Genomic DNA, 23,885 nt, shown 5'->3' with positions numbered 1-23,885 from the left:
ATCTTGAACTAATTGTCACTTCTGGCCTTTTCTTCCTCATCTAGGATTGAGGATAATAAAACCTAACCTTAAAGGGTTGTTTAGGATTCAATGAGGAAATGTGTAAAGGGTTTTGTATATAATACCTTATACTAAGTAGGCATTCGGTAAATGCTCTGTAGAAAAATTGCAGCTTTATGTGTTACACCAAAACTACAGTTTTTATAATTTGATTTAAAGTAGTATGTGTAATATAATGTTATAACTTTACATAAGAGCAAGTATACTTAGTTGAAATTCAGTGAAAAATTAACCTTTAAGTAAAAAATATTTCTTTTCTTGTCCCCTCCTCCCCTTTCCAATCCAGGTCCTGAGGGAGTCTAACAAATTAGCAGAAATGGAAGAACCGCCCTTGCTTCCAGGAGAAAATATTAAAGACATGGGTCTGTAATGGTATTTTTTGCTGAATTTCCTTCTCCTTTCTGACTATAAAGACTGTTCAGAACTTTCAATATACAGAGAACAGGCTTACTGTCCGAAACACCTCCTGTCCTGTAGCACTCTTTACTGCTAGCCTTCCCAGCTATAGTCTAGGCTTAGACCTGTTGGTTTTGTTTGTATTTGGACTGCTGGGAAACATACAAGTAGAATATTCTGCTGCTTCTCTGGTTTGCTTTATTTTCATTGAAAACAAGTGATTTAAAAAAATACATTGCTGAATTCTGTGAAAGAAAATGTCATTATTTTGAATTACCACAGTAAGATAGTGGGTTGCCTAGATAAAAAACATTGAATTGCCACTTTGTACAAGTAATTTTTCTGAAAACACTTTCTGTCCTCTTTCTTTATTTTTTTCTAATCTGATTAAACTCAGCTCAGTTTTTGGGTGAAAATATTTCATCTCCATTGCAAAGCAAGCCATTTGCATATGGGTGTGTGCCTTTCTTTGTACAGCCTATAGAACCAAGCATTAACTTATTGTATGAACTAGAAACTAGAAACATGCATTTAAGCTTTTTTTCTTTTGTCTTCATGATTTTACTTTATTTATTTATTTATTTATTTATTTATTTAATTCTTTATTGTTTAAAGTATTACACATGTCTCCTTTACCCCCCCCCCATTTCTATCATATGGTAGAAAAGGAACCACCACCCTCCCCCCGCCCCCCATCTTCATGATTTTACTTTAAAATACCCATAGCTCTTGAGAAAGTAATATAATAGGAGAATAAAGTAAATGGTTTATTAACCTGGCCAGTGTGGCTGAGGGGTTGACCGTTGACCCATGAACCAAGGGGGTCACGATTTGATTCCTGGTCAGGGCACATGCCTGGGTTGTGGGCTCGATCCCCAGTAGCAGGCATGTAGGAGGCAGCCTATTGATGTTTCTCTCTCATCAGTGTTTCTTTTCCTCCCTTTTTCTTCCTCTCTCTGAAATCAATTAAAACGTATTTAATAAAATAAATGGTTTCTTAGCCAAAGTAAAACCACCTTTCATTTTATTGTCAATCAAAATTTTAAAAGGACTTAGTAAATGCTTAATTTTCCTTTTCCAGGTGTTATTTTCCTGTGTAAAACTAAGCAAGCCAAAAGGTAACTACCTCCAAGTGGGGTGGAGAGAGAGAGATAGAGAAAGAGAGAGAGAGAGAGAGAGAGAGAGAGAGAGAGAGAGAGAGAGAGAGAGACTGACTCTGATGTGAGAGATACATCAGCTGGTTGCCTTGAGAGAGAGAGAGAGAGAGAGAAAGGGAGAGAGACTGACTCTGATGTGAGAGATACATCAGCTGGTTGCCTTCCCGCATGTGCCTGGACTGGGGCTGGAGATTGTGCCTGCAACCGAGGTAATAGGTTTGTGCCCTGGCCCTATATTGAACCCATGACCCTTCAGTCCGCAGGCTGATGCTAACCACAGAACAAACAGGCTAAGGGCAATAACTCTTTTTCTGAACTCTGCTATCCAATCAATTACCAGATCCAGAGGAGTTGATCTCTAAGAATTTCTTGAATTTACCGTTTCCTCTTGGGTTTCATGAGCCCTTGGTATCATTTATATGTATTTAATTTCAGGTACCTATGAGAATCTTCCAGTGGAGATATCTAGGAGAGAGATTGTAGGAGATTAGGAGAGAGATCAGGGTTGGAAGTCCATATTTTGAAGTAATCAGAACATGGATATTAGTTGAAAAATGAGAGGAGGAAAATTAATCAGAGAGTGTATGGAGTGAGAAGAGGGCCAAGAACATAGCTTGGTAAATGTTTTGGAATCATATGGTAGAAAAGGAACCAGGGAAGGAAATTGAGGAGTGAAAAGTGTGATAGAATATAAATTACAGACTATATACTTACCTTTAAATAGGTACTTTTGCCGTAACCGGTTTGGCTCAGTGGATAGAGCGTTGGCCTGCGGACTGAAAAGGTCCCAGGTTCGATTCCGGTCAAGGGCATGTACCTTGGTTGCGGGCACATCCCCAGTGGGAGGTGTGCAGGAGGCAGCTGATCGATGTTTCTAACTCTCTATCTCTCTCCCTTCCTCTCTGTAAAAAATCAATAAAATGTATTTTTTAAAAAATAGCTACTTTACTTTCCCACTTCTGCATATTGGATTAGGTTTTTTCTCTGCATTGAGTGCTGTCTTATTATCCTTACCCATCATTGGGGCACAATTCACATGCCTGTGTTCCTTGAGCCTTCTCTGATCTCATAGCTGAATGGACTTCCTCTTCTCTGTACTAGAGCACGCTTTTGTGCCTCTCTTTCTGCACAGATTGCATGTTGTCATGTATTACATTTATTTGGATCTATTTTATATCCTTATAGATATTTATTCTCAAGGCCATTATAGTCTGCCTCATGGAAATTATTACGGATTCTTCCTCTGTGAACTCAGTGAAAATTTGAGATTAGTAAATCTAAGCTCTTTTGGTATGACTAGGCAGTATTAGTATTGCAGATTTAGAGGAATATCTAATATACTAAATAAAATATCCTGATTCAGAATCATCTATATAGACTTGAATATTGTGCAAAAATTAAATTTAATACATTGATGTACAAAGCTAGAGTAATGTTGAATATGTTAACTTATGTAGAAAAGATGTTTGATTTTTAGTTGGTCTAATGTCAGTTTGTAGTTTATATGTTTTTTTAAAAGTTAGAGTAGTGGTAGAAACATGAACAGAATGCTTTAGGGAAGTAACAAGCTCAGATACTGTGGCTTGGGCACATCAACAGTAGAGGTGGCCTAGACTGCAGTGTTGCAACCTTTGACACAGGAGACAGACTATGCTACTCTAGTGGCCTCTTTGCACGATGTGGTTGGAGAGGAGAGATTTGAATTTGTAGACAGAGGAACTGCATTCAAGTCTTAATCTTAGCAGTTACTGGTTCTGAAACATTAGGCATTTTATTTTACTTCTCTGAGCCCCAGTATTCTCATCTAAAACTTGTAGTTAATTCTAGGCCTTACATTTAACACATTAAGCACCCAGCCTGTTTTGTCTTCCGGGCAGAAAGTATAGTGTCAGTCACCAGTGACTGAGCGCTTAATGTGTTAAGGGTTGTTATGAAGATTGAAGGAGGGAGGTACTCAGATGAAAAGTACTTGATAAACTCTGAAGTGCTAGGCTGTCAGTGCTGGTTGTTATTACTGTCATTTGCTCTGGAAAGGTGCCTGCTCACAGTCTCCCTTTTACTTGGTACAAGCCCTGCTAAACGTAAACTCTTTTCTCAGAGTGACTTAGCTGTCCCCAGCCTGAGGAGGAAGAATAAGTGGACAGAACAACACAGAGCCTATTGATGATAATAGTAACATGGGAATAAATCCTTGTATAATACTTTTAATTTTGAAAGCACTTTCATGTGTATTATCTCATGATATGCTACGTATCCGGTTGTCTGGTCGTCCCTTTAACCAATCAAAGCATAATATACTAATGATATGCTAAAGCCGCTCAACCGCTTGTTATGATGTGCACTAACCATCAAGGGGCAGACAGTTGACCGGTTGGTCGACCAGTCAATGCTTCGACCAGTAGGTTAGCTTGCTGCTGAGGTCTGGCTGATTGGGACTGAGCAAGATGGGCCGGACACGCCCTGGAGCCCTCCTGCGGTCCTCCCTACCCCCTGGCTGGCCAACCTCCTGTGTCCCTCCCTGGCCCCGATCGTGCACCGGTAGGGTCCCTTGGCCTGGCCTGCGCCCTCTCGCAATCCAGGACCCCTCGGGGGATGTTGGAGAGCCGGTTTCGGTCAGATGGTGTAACGACCGGTCACTATGACATGTACTGACTACATGTACTGACTACAGATGCTGAAGCAGGAGCTGCCCCCTCGTGGTCAGTGCGCTCCCACAGGAGGAGCACTGCTCAGCCAGAAGCAGGGCTCACAGCTGGTAAATGCAGTGGCAGGAGCCTCTCCTGCCTCCGTGATAGCGCTGAGGATGTCCGTATCCCCTGAGGGCTCATGGACTGCGAGAGGGTGCAGGCTGGGCTGAGGGACCCCTCCCACTCCCTAGTGCATGAATTTCGTGCACCGGGCCTCTAATTTTAGAATAAAGGGTAAGTGTAACAAAAGCATCAGACAAGGAGGGACATACTTTGTATTGGAATATAGAATAATAAGGTTGATTTACTTGTGTAAGAAAATGGCTCTGCAGGGAATCCAGAAATGATTTTACTAACATGAATAAAGCTGTCATGGTTGAGGTAAAAATTCATAAAGTTAAGAAAATGTATGCAAGGCAAGTTTGTGTATCTTTCTATAATGATAGGTTTGTTTAATTTTAAAAGTTTTCCTCTAAATGACATGCATTGAAAACAGTGATTTTAAAAATATTGCTCATACTTGAACATTCCCAAAGGAACTGTTTTGAAATGTTAGAAATGTTTGTTAGATTATTCTCTTGATCCTGAGCTGAGTAGGCAAATGCAGAGAGAGAGGACCTATAGCACACAGGCATTTACAATTTTTTAAAATTTAAGTTATTTATTGTTTAATGTATTACATAAGTCTCCTTTTTCCCCCGTTGACCTCTCCCTGGTCGCCCCCAACACCCAGGGCATATCCTCACCCCACCCCACCGCCATCTGTGTCCATTGGTTATGCTCATATCATGACTTTCTTCCTGTCCAGTCATCTAAAAACTTCACTCTTACCCTTTGAGACAGCATGGAGGGACCTGGAGAGCATATGCTAAGCGAAAGAGAAAGACAAGTCAGAGAAGACGAGTATCACATGATATCACTTATATGTGGAATCTAATCAAGAAAATAAAATGATGAACAAAACATTCAGAGACATTGAAACATGCAACAGACTAACGTATTTCAGAAGGGAGGATGGGAAGAGATTAAACAAAGAACTTAAATGTATATATGCATAGCCCATGGACAAACAATAGTGCAGGGAAGCCTGGGGAGGGGGCTGGAGCAGAGTGGAAGGGATTAATGGGTAAAAAAGGAAGGATACATGTAATATTTTCAACAATAAAGTTTAAAAAGAAAAAAAAAAGATCAGTCTCATTTCAAATTCCATACAAAGCAGTCATTTCTTCAAAGTAATAACTAAAAAGCAAAGTCAGGAAGTTGCAATACCTTATTAAATGCATTTCATGTCCCTAAGTTTTCCCAGAAACCCCTTGAGAGGTCCTTATGAATTTGTTGCTCCTAATTGTGCCCTACTTCCTTGGCACAGTGAAGATATTTCTTTATTTGCTGATTGCTACATTAGTGACATTGCAGGAATTTATGAATATTTTAAGAGATAAAAAAACTTTGTATTGGGCGTTAATGAATTTTACCATATTAAATATTATTTTGAGGTATTGGTTGGTAGCTGAGTTAAGTAATGCATGTTTTTAAAAGCCTAATGCTGTATAGATTTGTCATATATCATTTAATAAAGCATTGCTTGTGATTATTTCTCCGCAAAGTTGGACATCAGTTGCTTGGTCAGGAATATAATATCCTCTTATTACACTATTATTTTTCTAAGAGATTATATTTCATATGCACTTCTCCCCTACAATATTTTCCCATAAATATAATCAGGTCGGAAGTTTTTGGTTTAATATGTTTCAGCTATTGTATTTTTAGAGATATGTGGACAGACTAGACTGTGGCCAGAAGACCAGCAGATTGGCAAAGTGATGTTGAAACTGATAAGATGATCGGTGACTGTGACATGAGACATTTACTGTTAAGCACCATTACCACCACCCCTTCACCCACTGCTCCAACTACCACCTCTATTTTATCCAACAGGGGTAGTGGCTTCTCTGTTTCCTTCTGTTCTGTCTCAGGGTAAGAGACATCCCTCTGCTTCTTCAAGTCCTTCACATTTATTTTCGATTTCTTCCCCTGATTACTGCATGTTTGGAAGCTTGGATTTGGCGTCTGTGTTTACTTTAAATCATTGATTCTGTGATTTTTGAGCATAAGTTAGAATAGCAGTCAGAATTCTATTAAATTTTATTTGTGAAAAGATGAGAGTGCAATTTTTAATAGTGCATACTCTATAGTAAATTGTGGACCCTTTCCCTTTTCAGCCAAAGATGTAACTTATATATGTCCATTCACTGTTCCTGTACGAGGAACTCTGACTGTCACGAATTACAGGTTATATTTCAAAAGCATGGAACAGGTAAGTCTTGTTGGGTTGGATTTTTATGTGTACATTTCTGTATTGTTTGCAGACAGTTTTAATCATTTTTGATCATTTTTAATTAAAGCATTACCAATTAAAATTTTTCTCAGCTATAATTGTACAATATTCATTGCTCAGTTTTGTTTTTCTCTTTCCTTCCTTTAGGATCCCCCATTTGTTTTAGATGCTTCTCTTGGTGTGATAAGTAGAGTAGAAAAAATTGGTGGTGCTTCTAGTCGAGGTGAAAATTCTTATGGATTAGAAACTGTGTGCAAGGTAAATTTCATAATGTATATGCAGTTTTATGTAGTATGAAAAACTTTCTATTAATTAGAACCGGTGTTTAGAAACTGGTTACCAAATATCTAATGGATCTTGGAAATGTTATTCTCATAGAGGAAAACAACATTTAAGAGTAATAAAAAGCTGCTCTATCATGAATTAGACATGAATTCTTTTGGAACCAATAAAATGTACTTTAACATTCATTATTTCATGTTGAGCCTCATAAAAATCCTGAAATAGGCATGATAGACATTATTACCTTAAACTTACATATTAGAAACACAAGGATCTGAGCAGTGAAGATATGGCACTTTGTAGTGGAAAAACTGGTCATGATATATTCATCATCAACAGTCTTTCCTCCTTCTAGTTTTCATAATTTTTCTGAAACAATCGTGGGGAAAGCTTGGTATTTAGACCTTTCCTGTTTTCGTATCAAACTTGCATTCTTTAAATGTATTGATACTTGAACTAAACTTAGATTGTTATAATTTTAGCGTTCAGTCACAGATACTTAATACCACATGCCACTTTGCAGGTCACTGTTCTGCTTACTGTGGCCTAATCAGTGCACATCTCAATTCTGGATCACTGTTTTCTTTTTTTCTGGTCTGCCTATGCCAAAAGTAAAACCAACAGTACAGGCATAACTTTTAAGATTCTTTCATATGCTAATCTTTGTGAATCTATCATTAAAGCTAATGACTTAGTAATTATTTTTTGCTTTTCCATTATAGTCAGAATGGCTCTAAGAGTGTAATAACTGTCAACCCTGTGTCAAGCGCACTGTCTCCTGATCACTCTTCTGGAGTGTAATAGTAAATAGAGCATAGACATCAAGAGAAAATGAACGAGGGTGGCTGAAATCTTGATAATTTCAAGTGCAATTTTTTTCATAGACAAGACCATTAACAAGCCCAGACATTTGTAAGGGCTTCTGCTGTGGTAGTTAGATAGTGCTCTGTGGTTAACACAGTGCTTAGGGACATCTCTACTGTTGTTAAGGTACTTACTGAGAGAAAATAAGGTATCAGCTGAGCTTCCTGCACATGTTTGTTTTATAGGATGGTAGGGCTAACATTCTAGTTTTAGGTCAGATTTGTAATAAAATGTTCTATTTTTTCATGTACATTGTAGTGTGATGTTTGTGTTTGGTTTTATAGAACAGGGTATATTAAAGCTATTTTGAGTTCTGCCTAGATTAAAACACTTAAATAAAATGAAGTCTTGAAATTATTTTTAATCCCAAATTTTTTACTAGCTGACGTAGCTCAGTCAGAGAATACGCTGAGGTTGTGGGTTCGATTTCCAGTCAGGGTACATACAAGAAGCAACCAATGATGCATAAATAAGTGGAATAACAAATTGATGTTTCTATCTCTGTCTCTCTCTCTCAAATCAAGAAATAAAAAAATTTAAAAAAAGAAAAAGAATTGAAGACAAATAATGTAAGGGAACCTTGGTCTTTAGATCTGACTGTAGTGCCCAGATGATACCAACCAAACTGTTCAGAGTTGATCTGCCAGTAGATGGTTGAAGGACTTGGACACGGAGTGGAGAAAGACGTTTAGGCAGAGTTTGGTTCTAGCGGTGTAGTAGCAGGAGACTTACAAAGTGGAGAGCATTACGCTTCAAATACAGTATCTCTAATCTCCAGTGTCCACTTTCATGGACCTATCTTGAGTCCATAAGCAGTGGTAAATTTTCTGTCCTCTGAATTCTGCCTTTTTATTTTTCTCAGTGAAGTGTTGTAATTTCCCTGCCTTCAGAAGATGTCTGAATGATTTTTGTGCCCCACATTTACAGATCTTAACATTTTCTTCCTTCTCCTCCTCCTCCCCTCCCTCCCCTCCCTCCCCCCGCTCCTCCTCCCAGTTCTTTAAAGCTTTTTAAAGAAAATTGATTTTGGCCCTGGCCCATTTGCTCAGCGCTTAGAGTGCTGGCTCATGGACCACAGGGTTACGGCTTCAGTTCCCAGTCAAGGGTGTGTACCTTGGTTGCCGGCTTGTGGAGGAGGTGACCAAATTCATGTGTTTCTGTCACATCAGCATTCCCCCCCCCCCCCCTTCTTTTCACTCTTTTTTAAAAAATCAATAGGAAAAATATCCTCGGGTGAGGATTAAAAAAATTACTTTGGAGAGAGAGAAAAAAACAAACATTGGTTTGTTGTTCCATCCACCCATGTATTCAGTGGTTGCTTTTTGTATGTGCCCTGACAGGGGATGGAACCTGCAACCTTGGGGATTGGGATGATGCTCTAACCAACTGAACTACCCAGCCAGGACCAGATCTTAATATTTTACAAGATAGTTCCAAGTTACCTAACTTTTCATTAAATAAAAAGTGAACAAACAGTGAAAGATGACTTGAAGCCTAAATCTTTTTTAGGATATTCGAAATTTACGGTTTGCTCATAAACCTGAGGGGCGGACGAGAAGATCCATATTTGAGAATCTAATGAAATATGCATTTCCTGTCTCTAATAATCTGGTAAGATGTTTTCTTATCTTTGGAAAAACTGTATTATAATTATTGATGTAGCATAAAGAAATTTGTCTAGGCTATCTAGAATCTCTACATTTATGATCCTGCTTTGCCATTCAACCAGATCGGTGTAAGGTTTTAGCATAATCTTTTGGACAAATTTTTTAGTGTAAAGTGAGGAAGCTGGACTAGCTGATTTCCAACGTCCATTCTTGGTACTGACATTCAATAATTATATGATCTTTCCAGAGTGTATCCATGATGAAGAGCAGTATGTAGTCTTCATTAGGGTTTGAAATCTCCTTTTTAATTGTGAGCTGACAGTTAAGTTTAGCAACTTTAAGAAGGTAGATACTTAACTGAGTCCCTACAACGTGCTGTTAAACAGTGTTAGGCTCCCTCATTTATGTTACACTAGAGGCCCGATGCATGAAATTCATGCGGGGGGGGGGGGGGGAGGGCGGGAAAGGGGGTCCCTCAGCCCGGGCTGGGTCCTCTCGTAATCCGGGACCCCTTGGGGATGGTGGGGCTAAAACAGCAGTCGGACATCCCTCTCGCAATCCATAACGCTCGCATGCACTAGTGTGACCATACTTTTCATACAGGTGAAAGGCATCTAGCTATTGTATGGGCAGTTACATTTTTTTGCCCTGATTATAAAAAGTAGTACATAACATGATCCTTCTGAGGCAGTAGTACTATTTTCCCCATCTTATGGGTGGAAAAACTGAAGCAGAGAGAAGTTAAATAATTGGCTTTGTCACATAGTTATAAGTGTCAGAATCAGAGCTGACCACAAAATGTGCATGTCATCACTGCGTCATCCTGTTTTCTTTTCAGTGCGAGTAGCCTTGCTAGGTTTTAATTTTTAAATCTAAGAGACTGTTCCCAATATATAGGGTAGGGTCCCAAGGTCTGGCTGGCGAGCAGGGCCATCTGTGGGGCGACTGTCGGGTGGGACAATCTGGGGGCCCCTGCTGGCACCCGCCTTGGCTGGCAGCCTGGTGCCATCCGCTGGCTGGCTCCTCCCCCCGATCGCTGCCACTAGTCACCTTCCTCTCGGGGTGGACACTCAACTCGGGAGCTGCCCCCGGGAGCTGCCCCCAGTTGTGGGGGGAAGGGCAGCTCTTGCATTGAGTGTCTGCCCCCTGGTGGTCCAGTTGTTCCACCAGTCATTCCACTGTTCGGTCAATTTGCATATTAGCGTTTTATTATATAGGTTCATTTAACTTCCAGAGTAGCCCTATGGTGGTCAATATTATTTATCCCAATTTTAAAGTTGAAACCAGGAGCAGGTAAGTAATTAACTCAAGGGCATAGCTAGTAGGGAGTAAAATTTGGAAATAGTACTCTAGTTTTTGTGTTTTTCATCAAAGCTGCTTAACTCCTGATATCTGTGATGTCACACTAATTAATTATATCAGAAGACACCTTTTTTATGAAATGTCTTTCATTATTTAGAGGTAAGCCCAAAACAGCTGCTTATGATATCTGAAGGAATTATGGTGACATGTTAACATTTAATAAATCTTGGTGGTTGACCTGTGCTTTTCTATGTTTGAAAAATATGAAAAAACAATACGTTTTCAAAATTTTAAAACAAAGCTAAAAGAGCAATATAAAGAAAGGATGCCAATACAAATATCCTGGCAGAGAAGTAAATGAAAACATTGGATTTGATGAGGATACATTTCTGATTCATTATCTCCTTAACTGTCTTTTTAGCTCTTAACTCTGTTTACTTTTTTGTAGCCTCTTTTTGCTTTTGAATACAAAGAAGTATTCCCTGAAAATGGATGGAAACTATATGACCCTCTTTTAGAATATAGAAGGCAGGTATGTACTTTTTTCTTTTAATTTTAATATACTATATTCTTTTTATTACAATATTTTATGGGAAGAAGTAAACAGATATATGCTTTAGGGCTGTCTTTCAGTTCCTTAAACTGCTCTTCAGACTGTGCCAGTGATTTTTAATGAATCTTTACTTATCTAAGAGTTCACAGGTAAATCAATTTGTTTTTTTAAATGTTTAATAGTTTTTAAAATAAAAAGTCAACTACATTAAATTTTAATGTGCTTACATCATTAAACATTATTTACTCAGTTTTTCTCTTTTGGGTATGCTGTAATTTAATTCGGAAAACATTTCAGATAGTTCTGTTTATAATGTAGCTCCACCTAAAACTTTGAAAGTTTTACATATTCACCGAGGCTACACATTTACATAAAATGTTAACAAATCAAATCTGGTATCATGACTAAGGTGGGTTGGTTTAATATTTGAATGCTTATCAGTGTGATTTCATTTACCACAATAAGAGATATAGCTGAATCCAATCTTGAAATCTGCGTTATAGTGAGTGTATCATTCTCCCTATTTTTCCTCAGTACACCACTTCCCAGAGAGTTCCTGTTCCACAGCATGTGCCCGGGCGGGAGGAGGTGGGGGTGCGGGGAGTGGGGGAGGCCAGGGAAGGTAAATGGGGGACAAAAGGAGACATATGTACTACTATTTATAATACTTTTAACATAACATAAATTTTTTAAAAAATAAACACTACCTAAAATAGGCTTTATTTTCAACTTTCCACATGTTCATGGTGCTATCTTGAGAAATTAAGTGCAGACACATTGATTGTTTTTTGGTAATCATTAGATTTGGTATCCAAAATATTCTAGAATTCAGGTATGAAAATCATTAAGCTGTGATTTTCATATTTAGATTTCAAACATTGCATTTTAATTACAAAGTTTATCATTTAATCACGTGTGGCAAGTATAATTTGAAATTCCTCGTTCAGTTATAAAACCATCTGCTGACAAATATGAAGCAGAATACAGAATAAGTGGGTCAACTAAACCTGGACATTATAAGATTTTTGCTAACCCAAATCTTGGAAAGCAACTAGCAGATCTAAAAAATGTCTTTATAATTATAAAAATATTCTTTGGGAATCTGGGCAGAAATTGCTATCTGTTATTGTAGCATTCAAAGTAGAACTTTGGAAAGCAGATGAGAATAACTGTGTCTAGCGAAAAGAAATAAGTTATTATTAAAAAGAAAAAATAAGTTAAAGAGTAAATGAACAGCTATTCCCATAAAGAGAATTATGAGTTCTGGAAACACGGCAGAATAGAGCATTGAACTCTGCAATAAATATATGCTTATGGTTTTTGACCTACTAGATGAATTTGTTGACTTTTTTTCTACAGATACTTAATTTGTCTCTGAGTAAACCAAGCTAAAGTCTTAACAGAAAAGATACTGTATTTGTAATTAGAAGGCTCAGTTTATAAAATATATATACATATAATTTTATGTATATTATGTAAGAAAATGAAGATAATCTCTTAATATAAACCTTAAGATTAGACATAAAGCATCAGAGTATTCTTTTTTTTAATTGAAAAATATTGAAAGTGGTAATTGCACACTGTATAAAATTCAGAAGGTACAAAAGGGTATATTGAAAGGTAGGTTGGTTATCTTCTAGGCCAACCTTGTCCCCTTGCCATCCCAGTTCCTCTCCCTTCAGGAAATATTGTTACTGGTTCTCCATATGTCAGTTCAGAGATTTTATGCCTGCAGAGCTTGTGTATCTATGTATATTACATTTTTTAAGCAGATGATAGCATTCTCTGCACATTTTCTGTGCCTTTTTCATTGTGTATGTATGTGTATAAAGAGGCTGCTGGCATAGTGCCTGCACATAGTAGGTGCTCAATAAATACATTTTTTACTATAATTTGGTTTCTTTTAATTTTTTCTGTGATGATATGAGTTGTCAGAGGTCAGAAAATTTAAAAAAATATATATTTTAAATTCCAAACATTTAATATAAAGGCTTTTTTTTCTGTAGAATGGAGGGTGAAAAAATTTAAGGTCTTAATAAGCACTCCTGTAGGTGAAGTAGTACCCTAGATATATATAGTAAATATTGAAGGACCCAATGAGAGCTTAATAATCGATGTGTATTTTAAAAAAATGTTGTATTTCCCTTGACTCTTTTTGGCTTTGCCTTCTGTTACCCTTGCTTTTCTAATATGTTTTAGATGAGAAGTATTTCATTAGTACTATAATGTAGGAGTGAAAACTTCACTTTCGTATGGAAGTGGTAAATGTATATATAGCATTGTGGTGGACACTTGGTGTCTTCCCTCTCAAATTTCTTTGTGTAGGTGAATGGCAGTAAAATCAATAACCCAGTGAAATTGAATGATACTGTTCATTTTGAAGACAGGGAATATTTGCAGTCCCAGCATTTGCTTCCTTCCCATTGGATATGCTTAGCACAGACCCAGCACACAAACAGTACTTAACCTATTAACATAAAATCGAATGTCAAAAAGAATGTATATCACTGTTAGAATCTCTCAACCTAATAGGCTGATCATAACTATTCCAACAACTTAAGAGCTGGACAGTGGAGATGAGAGAGATTGAATAGGATGACTTCCGTTTTCTTGTCTTATATTTTAGTTAGGTAGTAATTTGTCTTATGTTTTTTCACATACAGGGAATTCCAAATGAAAGCTGGAGAATAACAAAGATAAATGAACGCTATGATCTTTGTGATACATACCCTGCCCTCTTGGTTGTGCCAGCAAGTATTCCTGATGAAGAATTAAAGAGGGTGGCATCCTTCAGATCAAGGGGCCGAATCCCAGTGAGTATGAAGCTGTGATGAGACTTTGCAGATGCTTTTGTATTGAGATTAAGGACTTGGAGAATGGATGCAGGATAAAAATAGCTACAGCTAAAGGTGTTTATGGCGATATTAGAAAATGAGTTATTTAATAAACCAAAAATGGGGTAAAGGCTGATTAAAGAAATGTCTGAAGAGTGTGACATGGGTATTAGGTGCACAGAATTGCATGATTCTTAACTTGAAAACAAAGTTGGTTCTTTGTAATCACTATTTCTTTATTTTGTTGCACATTCTTGGTGATAAATGCTCTTTTCCTTTAAATCCTAGAAACAAGAAAACTTTACAAAATCTTGAATTACTGTGTTCTAGAAAGACCAGCTCAAATAATTTTAAGTACAAAATTCATAGATTCACAAGATTTTATAGTTGGGCAGTTTGCTGATATAGTAATAAAACTTTAAAAGTGGGACTTAGCCCCCTTTTAAGGTAGGTTTTCTAGAGACAACACTTCCCAATAACCAATGACTTTTATAAGTTAATATCTGATAAAGGTATTAGACCAAGTTTTCCACATCCCAGAGTTGGTTTGAAAGAAAGGTGATGATATTTGAGAGCAGCTCCAATATATCTTTTCATGGCTAGGGTTTGGACCCAATTAGAAAGCAGAGTTTTATAGAGTAATTTTTTTTTTTAGGAGAATTATAAACAGACAAGTTTATAAAGAGTGTGTTGCCATTTCCCCCCATTTAGGTTTTATCCTGGATTCATCCTGAAAGTCAGGCCACAATCACTCGATGCAGCCAGCCCATGGTAGGAGTGAGTGGGAAGCGAAGTAAAGAAGATGAGAAATACCTTCAAGCCATCATGGACTCTAATGCCCAATCTCATAAAATCTTTATATTCGATGCCCGGCCAAGTGTTAATGCTGTTGCCAATAAGGTGAGATTACTTTTCAAGTAATTAATATTATAGTTTCACGAATCAGCTGAGTTTGACAGAAGCCACAATGCAGTAGAAAGAGTTCAGGCTTTCCAGTGATAAAGATGGAGATTCTAATCCTGGCTCTCCTTGCTGGTATGACTTTGAGTTCATTATTTAATCATTTTAGACCTTGATTGTTCATTTGTAAAATGAGAATAATAACAGCTAACAGGACCTAATACAAAATAGTGCAGAACCCTGTACTTACATAGAGGTAGGTGTTCAGGAAGAATTATTATTCATTCTCCATCCTCCAAACGCACCTGAGTTCATGCCCGAATCAGGTCTGCCCAGCACAGCTGTAGGAATCAGGAAGCAGTGTTCTGAGCGACCAGCGGTGCCCTCTCCTGACAGCCCTGCCCCTGTACAAGCTGTTCACACTGAAGACTTGCAGTTAGCTGGAGGAGTCGTCCTGATTGCTGCTACAGAATAAAGATTTGCATTGTGGCTTATATGCATGCATATAAGCATAACCAATGGACACAAGACACTGGGGGGGTGGGATAAGGGCATGTGCCGGCGGGGTAGAGGAGGCCGGGGGAAGGTCAATGGGGAAAAAAAGGAGAATTATGTACTACTATTTGTAATACTTTAAACAAGAAAAAAAAAAAAGATTGCATTGTGGAAATAGAAAGTCTGGTTCAGTTGACAAAATCTACTATAGGAAAAGGTGAGAGAAGAGATATAACTTAGCTTTAAGAAGGTACCTCTCTTTTTAAATCCCCAATAAGCAATGTATATGTATTACAGAAAATTACCTAATGCAGATGAGAAAAAAAAAAGAAAATATTTAAAACCACCCTTAATCCTGTAACTAGGAGAGAACCATAATTAAATTGTGCTTCTATTTCCAGACCTATGTATGTATGCATACACTCATATATCTGAAACAGAATGGGATAATTGTAACTTAAAAAAATTGACACTGTATCTTTCTATGACAGTAAACATTCATCTATAACATTTCATCTATTACATTACAAAATACGTAGTAGACAGTATAAAAAATTAGGAAGGCATAGAAAAGATAATCACATATAGTCACTAAGATTTTTTATATTTTCCTTCACTATTTTTTCTATGCATTGAAGTGTTGGTTATTTTGTTTCATTGTTTTTTTCTCTTACCATTGTATTATAAGAATCATTTCTTTTCATGAAATATTCTTGAAAAGTAATAGTACTCATCATATAGGTGTATTATCATTCATTTAATCATTCTTCTAATATTGGGCATTTAAGTATTTACTATTTTAACTATAGCTGAAATAGATATCTTTTGTTAGCATCTTTGATTTCCTTAAAATAGTTTTCTAGATATACAGTTACTATATTAAAATTTAAAATATGCATATTTTTTAACATTTTCATATTGCAAATATTCTTCAGAATGGTCGATCCAGTTTACTAACTTGATGTCTCCCCTGCTCCACACTATCTATACTAATAAAAGGGTAATATGCTAATTAGATTGGATTGACCAGACATCTTCTGGACGTCCGACTTCCTTCTGGACAAAGCCACGGTGGTGGGGCAGAGGCAGAGGCGGTTGGGGTGATCATGCCGGCACGGGGGAGCAAGCAGTTAGGGGTGAGATCAGGCTGGTGTGGGGGAGCAAGCAGTTAGGGGGCAATCAGCCCGGCAGGGGAGGGCAGTTGGGGGTGATCAAGTCGGCAGGGGAGGGCAATTAGGTGGTGATCAGGCAGGCAGGCAGAGGTGGTTAGGGGCGATCAGGCAGGCAGGCAGGAGAGCAGCTAGGAGCCAGTGGTCCCGGATTGTGAGAGGGATGTCTTGGTTTAGGCCCAATCCCACAGGGTCCCATGTTCCCACAGGGATTGGGCCTAAACCGGCAGTCAGACATCCCCCGAGGGGTCCCAGATTGGAGAGGGTGCAAGCGGGTTGAGGGACCCCCCCATGCATGGATTTCGTGCACTGGCCCTCTAGTCCTATATAATAAAAGGATAATATGCAAATTGACCCCAACATCAGAATGACTGGGCACTCTGACATGCACTGACCACCAGGGGGCAGACGCTCAACTCAGGAGCTGCCCCTTGGTGGTCAGTGTGCTCCCACAGAGGGAGCTCTGCTCAGCCACAAGCTGGGCTAACGGCTGCGAGTGCAGCGGTGGTGGCGGGAGCCTCTCCTGCCTCCTCAGCAGCGCTAAGGATGTCCGACTGCAGCTTAGGCCTGCTCCCCACTGGCAAGTGGACATCCCCCGAGGACTCCCGGGCTACCAGAGGGATGTCTGACTGCCAGCTTAGGCCCGATCCCCCAGGGAGCAGGCCTAAGCCAGCAGGTGGACATCCCCCGAGGGGTCCCAGACTGCAAGAGGGCACAGGCTGGGCTGAGGACCCCCGCCCCCCGCCGAGTGCACGAATTTTTGTGCACTGGGCCTCTAGTATTGAGATATAATTGACATTTAACATTGTAAAAGTTTAAGGTATACAATGTAATGATTTCATATATGTATATATTAAGAAATGATTATCACAATAATTCCAATTTAACATCTATCACCTGACATAGTTACAACTTTTTTTTTCCTTATGATGTGAACTCTTAAGGTCTACTCTCTTAGCAACTTTCACATATACTGTAAAGTATTAACTGTAATCACCATGCTGTACATTAGATCTCCAAAACTTATTCATCTTATAACTAGAAGTTTGTACCTTTTGACCACCTTCACCAAACTCCCCCACTTATCCCCCTTTTTGCAAAAGTATATAACCTTGTTGGAACAAAAATTTTTTTTTGCCTGCATAGTAAGAAAAATCGATATGAATATGACAAATGCTCTTGCCAATGTAAAGAATTAAAACTCTGCTGGGCCCGGCTGGTGTGGTTCAGTGGTTGAGCATGACATATAAACCAGGAGGTCATGGTTTGATTCCCGGTCTGGGCACATGCCTGGGTTGCAGGCTCGATCACTGGGGGGGTTATGCAGGAGACAGCCGATCAATGATTCTCTCTCATCATTGATGTTTCTATCTCTCTATCTCTCTCTCTCTCTCTCTACACCTTTCTCTCCTTTTCTCACTGAAATAAAAAATATACATTAAAAAATAAATAATGCCCTAACCAATTTGGCTCAGTGGATAGAGCGTCGGCCTGCGGATTGAAGGGTCCCAGGTTCGATTCCGGTCAAGGGCATGTACCTTTGTTGCGGGCACATTCCCAGTGGGGAGTGTGCAGGAGGCAGCTGATCCATGTTTCTCTCTCATCGATGTTTCTAACTCTCTATCCCTCTCCCTTCTTTGTAAAAATCAATAAAATATATTTAAAGAAAAATAAATAAAAATAAATAAAACTTTGCTAGCCATGCTCTGGCCAGGTAGCTCAGTTGGTTAGAGCATTGTCCCGATATGCCAGGGTTGTGGGTTATAGATCCTGGGTCAGGGCACATACAAGAATCAGCCAATGAATTCATAAATAAGTGAAACAACAAAAATCGATCTCTTTCTCTCTTTGAAATCAATAAATAAAAATAAAAAACATAATCCCTGGCCGGCACTAAAGGATTGAGGGTTCAATTCCCAGTCAAGAGCACATACCTGGGTTGCAGGTTCATTGTTCCCTGATTGCGGAGTCAGGACATGTGTGGGAGGCAACCAATCTGTGTGTCTTTCTCACATTGATGTTTCTCTTTCTCTGTCTCCCCTCCCTTCCATTCTATCTAAAAATCAATGGAAAAAATATCCTCGGGTGAGGATTAACAAACAAAAAACCCACCTTGTCAGCCACTATGTCTTCCACGTGTGCCATACACCAGCAATCGCCAGTCGGTAGTCCGTGGACCACTGGTGGTCCATGAGGTCCGAAAGGTTGGAGACCACTGGTTTAAGGATACCTTTGGAGCAGCGGTTGCCAACCAGTAGTCCATGGACCACTGGTGGTTCGTGAGGTCCAAAAGGTTGGCGACTGCTGCCCTACACCAATCAAATTCACTTAATACCATCTTCTTGCATTTCTTTCTACTTTTATTACAGCAGTGTACATACCTAGACACTGTAGGTTAGTCTTTACCTTTTTAAATATTGCGTTGGATATGTCTTTTAAGTATCTCTTAATTTAGTCTTTCTTTGCCTCAGTCTTTTTTTCCTTTTTTTTTTTTGGTTTGTTTCTTAGTTAATCCTCATGGGAGAATATTTTTTCTGTTGATTGATTTATTTATTTTTTAGAGACTGGAAGGGAGGAGGGAGAGGGGGAGAGAGAAACATCAACATGAGAGACACATGTATATAATTGCAGTGACTCTTCCATTATTTTTCCAATTTTTCCTAATTAGTGCTCTAAGAGGTGTGATTTTTATACCTAAGATAAGTAGGAGATAGAAGAATTATTTTATTCATAAAATAGATAAAGATTAATCCAGGAAAATTATTCTCCTTTTCAGCCACAGTTTAATTCAAACCAGGTATTTCCCATCTGTTCTGTAGATGTAGATTTAAGTCTCTGAGAATAGTGATAGTAATGCACTATAGTATTTGTGCTTTTATACTTATTCTGCCTTTTTACTTAAAAAAATTATGTTGCTAAAATAAAAGCAAGTCCTTATGATTGCAAAGTATTTTGTAAATATTAGATTAAAATAAGGTGAAGAAGCATGAGCCAGTGGTAAAGTAGACATAATTCCTGCACAAGGAATTTACTAGTCTGGTGATTTCAGTCTTCTAAAAGAAATTGTTTGCATAGGACTTGAAATATGGGTAGGTAAATTTAGTGCTTTAAAATGTGTAAGCACTTTCACATATGTTATCCCATTTAATTTTTACAACAGCCATATAAGAAAGTCAGGGTGAGAGTGTATATTGTTTTATAAGAAAACTTGGGGTAGCGAGTAGAATGGTGTTAAGCAGCCCTGCATTGTCCATATTTTCCTGTGAGGTGTCCTTTTCATCAGTAGTAAGTATTCTCTTTTATGCTATTGGATATTTTATGGCACTTTTTCATGGGTGTCAATATATTATGGATGTGCGTTCATTTTTTTATTTCTGTGGTGTGTGCTTTGTTTCCAGGCAAAGGGTGGAGGTTATGAAAGTGAAGATGCCTATCAGAATACAGAATTAGTTTTTCTAGATATCCACAATATTCATGTTATGAGAGAATCCTTGCGAAAACTCAAGGAGATCGTATACCCCAACATCGAGGAGACCCACTGGCTGTCTAACTTGGAATCTACTCACTGGCTAGAGCATATTAAGGTGGGCTATTTCCTATACTGTTACAGAAAGGGTGTCAAACAAGGGCTTTCTCTGCCCCTTTACCTATATTGGCTCTTACCGCTGAGATGAAGACGAAGGTACCTTGCTCAATAGTGCAAAGTTGATACCTGCTTTGATAATTGAACTACTTCTAAGTTTTGGTGCTTGAATGAATTAGTTTCCCATATTGTGCATTTGGGTCTCTTGAACTTCTTTCACTTTCTTCCCCATCCAGTCTGAATTCTCCCCATCCTTCAGGTCCCCGTTCGTATTTCACTTATTCCGGAAGTCTTACCAGATTGCTGTTTCCAGTTTCTCTGAAGTTTTCACTTTACTTTTTCTTTCCGTTTAATCAGCCCTACGTCGCACTTCATTTAATTACTTTTGTGTGTCAACTCAGGGGAGATCAGGGCTGGACAGATGGTGATCATATTTTTTCCCCTCAGGAGCTAGGGCAGCACTATCTGTGAGCAGCAGGCACCCAGGAAATGCTTGTTGTGTGGCTTGTGAAGTGATGATCATGCTGGTCAGGGGCGTGAGGTGAAGAAGCTGAGTGAAGGATACCCTTTGAATGCTAAGTTATTTGGAGACTACCATGTGAATGCTGATTTGCCTAAAATGTTAATATAATGTGTGAAGCACCAAATGTTATTTAATAGAGTTGTATATTTACTTCAGATATGGTCTGAATTTCAATAACATAGCTTACCAAAATATTTTTATAGCCTCATATATTATTAATATTATGAAATAAAGGGAAATGAGATTTTTCATAAGAAGGAGCAGACTTGTACTCACATCAAAATCTCTAAAATTCAGACAAATAGAAGAGAAGGCTAATTTAATGAGAATTATAGACTATTTATTTTTTATTGCTTCTCTTCTAGAAGCTTGAATGTAGTTAGAGAATAGGTTCCTGTGGCCCATCTATTTGTTGCTTGATGTGTAAGTAGGAACCCATAAGATTGATTTAGAGCTAACATAAATCATCTCTTTCACTTCTGTAAATTCCATTTCATAGCAGGTGTAACATTCTCTCCAAAAGGCTGCCTATACCAGAAACAAGTTTCCTTAGAGGCACAAGAGGTGCAGTTGTGCCTGCACTACCTTCTCCTCCCCAGTCCTCTCACTTTCTCAGATCCTTGCTCAAATGTCACCTTCCCAAAGAGGCTTTCCCAACTACTGCATACAAAGTGACAGTTCTGCCAGAACCCCCTAGAACTGTGTGGTGTTTTTCCACTTACCTCCCTCTGACACAGTATATATTTCCTTATTTATTTGCATCTGGCTGGCCTCACCAGCCATTACGGAAACTTCATTAAGCCAACACTCTCTTCTGTTCACTGCTTTATCTCCAGCACCTAGAGCAGTGCCTGCCAAATAGTGAGGGGCCCCATAAATGTTTATCTTATCTAATGAAGAGGGAATATGCTAATTGACCCCCATCCATCACAAAGATGGCGGTGCCCACAGCCAATAAGGAGGGAATATGCTAATTGACTGCCCTGCCCTCAAAGATGGCGGCGCCCACAGCCAATAAGGAGGGAGTATGCCAATTGCTGCCCCGCCCTCAAAGATGGTGGCGCCCACAGCCAATGAGGGAGTATGCCAATTGCTGCCCCGCCCTCAAAGATGGCAGTGTTCAGTCCCCGCAGCCCCACCGGGGTGGCAGGCCTGTGGCAAGGCCGGGCCCGCCCCCCAGGCGGGCCGGTCGCTCCGTGCACCTGCCTCCGGAGTCCCCCAGTCTCCTTAGTCCCCATACCGCCCAGGGCCAGCCTGAGGCGCAGGCAAGTCTCAGATGTCGGCTGCCCAGCTGCCCAGGGCCGCCCGAGGCTCAGGGCCGGCTGAGGCTTGTGCTGCCGGCAGTGGCAGCAGCAGAGGTGTGATGGGAACGTCGCCTCCCCCTGATCTCCGGGTCGCCTCCCGCCCCTGAGGGCTCCCGGTCTGTGAGAGAGGGCAAGCCTGGCTGAGGGACCCCCCTCCAGTGCATGAATTTTCATGCACCGGGCCTCTAGTTGTTTTATAAACAAATGCATGAGTTAAAATGACCACTTTGGGTCAGCCTTATCTTCCCAACTGTTTTGATCCTTTTGGGTCAGTGATTTGTAAGTCTGGATATGCGTTTGAATGATCGGTGGAAGTTATTTAAAAATAGTGAGTTAGGATTAGTGGAGATAGGAGTCCAGGCATTTTAGAAAAAGGCAATGCTCCCAGATGACTCTGTGGCATAGTCAGGATTGAGGTTGCTTCAGCGAGCACCCCATTTCCTGAACATGCTGACAACAAGGTCAGAGGGAGGCTATTGTGAGGTTCTTTAACCTGGTAGTAAGTCACAGTTCTTTCATTCTGATGTTTGGGGAGCCATGCTGTTCTGTAAGTAGGATCTAGTCACTGAAGAGATGAATAGTACTAGAATGTCTATTTTAAAGGATAGTATACTGTTTCTATTTTGGTTACATATAATATTGTCTAGTTTTATCTCAAGATCATCTTCAGTAAATTATTTTGCAGAGTCTGTGCATATTTAAATAAATAACTGAAATTATTTTAGATACCAGTTAAATTGACCTGATAATATATTGAACAGATGAGAATTTTCATTCATCCCGATACAGAAAAGTACTTACTCTGAAGTTTTATACTGTGTTCTCTGTATGCTATATGCCATATATAAAAAGAGTAAAATGCTGTGGAAGCTATAGAATATCTTAAAAGAGATCAATTTTATTGTTTCAGACATATTTTAATTTGGTTAAGCAAGCATTGTTATAAATAACAGATAAGACTTCAGTTGGGATATTTTAATTTAAGTGGATGATACTTGGAATATTGGAAGAGTCTTAGAAACAGTCCTTTTTAGAACTTAGATCTTTTTTTCTTTCTCATACTGTTGATTTCTATAGAACCCAAGGGCACCTTTCATTTGTATATTTCATTGTGCAGATAAATAGGAGTCTGCATTTATGAGATTTTTCTATTTTTAAAAGCAAAATTTATAGGCCTTCTACCACTTAAAAAATTTTTTTTTAGGAAGGGACCGATGTTTGTTTTTCATGTTATTGAGACAGTCATCCCTAGCAAAAAATTATCATTTTAAAGAAGGAAGCATTAAAAAAAATTTTTTATTTAAAAAAAAAAATCTGTTTTGCAGCTTATTCTTGCCGGAGCTCTCCGGATTGCTGACAGAGTGGAATCAGGAAAGACGTCGGTGGTGGTGCACTGCAGCGATGGCTGGGACCGCACCGCCCAACTGACGTCCCTGGCCATGCTCATGCTGGACGGGTACTACCGAACCATCCGCGGATTCGAAGTCCTCGTGGAGAAAGAATGGCTGAGCTTTGGACATCGATTTCAGCTTGTGAGTAAAGAACCTTGAATCGATGTATTCCATGCATCCCACATCAGGCGTGTGAAAATAATGCCTTCTATTCATTAGCTATTCATCTAGAATCGATCATTTATTCTAGAGGGGTAAGCTTCTCAGGAGAACTTTTTGTTTTGGAAAGCATTAGTGTCTTCCGTCCAGGCTTTGCAGCCTGAGCCAGGCCTAGCTATTTTATTTGTCAGGCCCCTGACCCAGTCTCTTCTGTCATCTCTACCAGGAAACGTCAGGTCTCATCCCATGATTTCCATGGGCGTCTCCTGTCCTCCTGCAGT

At 39.1% G+C, this 23,885-nt stretch overlaps 1 protein-coding gene across 4 annotated transcripts in view; it reads left to right on the top strand.

Moving 5' to 3' along the window:
* LOC102428817 (myotubularin-related protein 2) overlaps nt 1-23,648 on the top strand; it is a 79,359-nt gene extending 55,711 nt beyond the window's left edge. For 3 of the 4 annotated variants that reach the window (XM_014463752.2, XM_023761840.1, XM_014463755.2), the window contains 9 exons: nt 347-422; nt 6,523-6,617; nt 6,786-6,896; nt 9,294-9,395; nt 11,142-11,225; nt 13,910-14,059; nt 14,792-14,980; nt 20,043-20,228; nt 23,380-23,619. In XM_014463752.2, coding sequence (XP_014319238.1) covers nt 377-422; nt 6,523-6,617; nt 6,786-6,896; nt 9,294-9,395; nt 11,142-11,225; nt 13,910-14,059; nt 14,792-14,980; nt 20,043-20,228; nt 23,380-23,604 — 1,188 coding nt within the window. In that variant the 5' untranslated portion in view covers nt 347-376 and the 3' untranslated portion in view covers nt 23,605-23,619. Of the gene's footprint in view, nt 1-346; nt 423-6,522; nt 6,618-6,785; nt 6,897-9,293; nt 9,396-11,141; nt 11,226-13,909; nt 14,060-14,791; nt 14,981-20,042; nt 20,229-23,379 lie in introns of all 4 variants that reach the window. The other variant, XM_023761841.1, reaches the window with a different exon arrangement.
* The last annotated feature ends 237 nt before the right edge of the window (nt 23,649-23,885 follow it).

This window comes from Myotis lucifugus, unplaced genomic scaffold, assembly GCF_000147115.1.
Source record: "Myotis lucifugus unplaced genomic scaffold, Myoluc2.0 scaffold_219, whole genome shotgun sequence".
In the NCBI taxonomy this organism is placed as follows: domain Eukaryota; kingdom Metazoa; phylum Chordata; class Mammalia; order Chiroptera; family Vespertilionidae; genus Myotis; species Myotis lucifugus.
The sequence above is the reverse complement of the archived record's forward strand: the minus strand, read 5'-3'. Positions and strand labels throughout refer to the sequence as shown.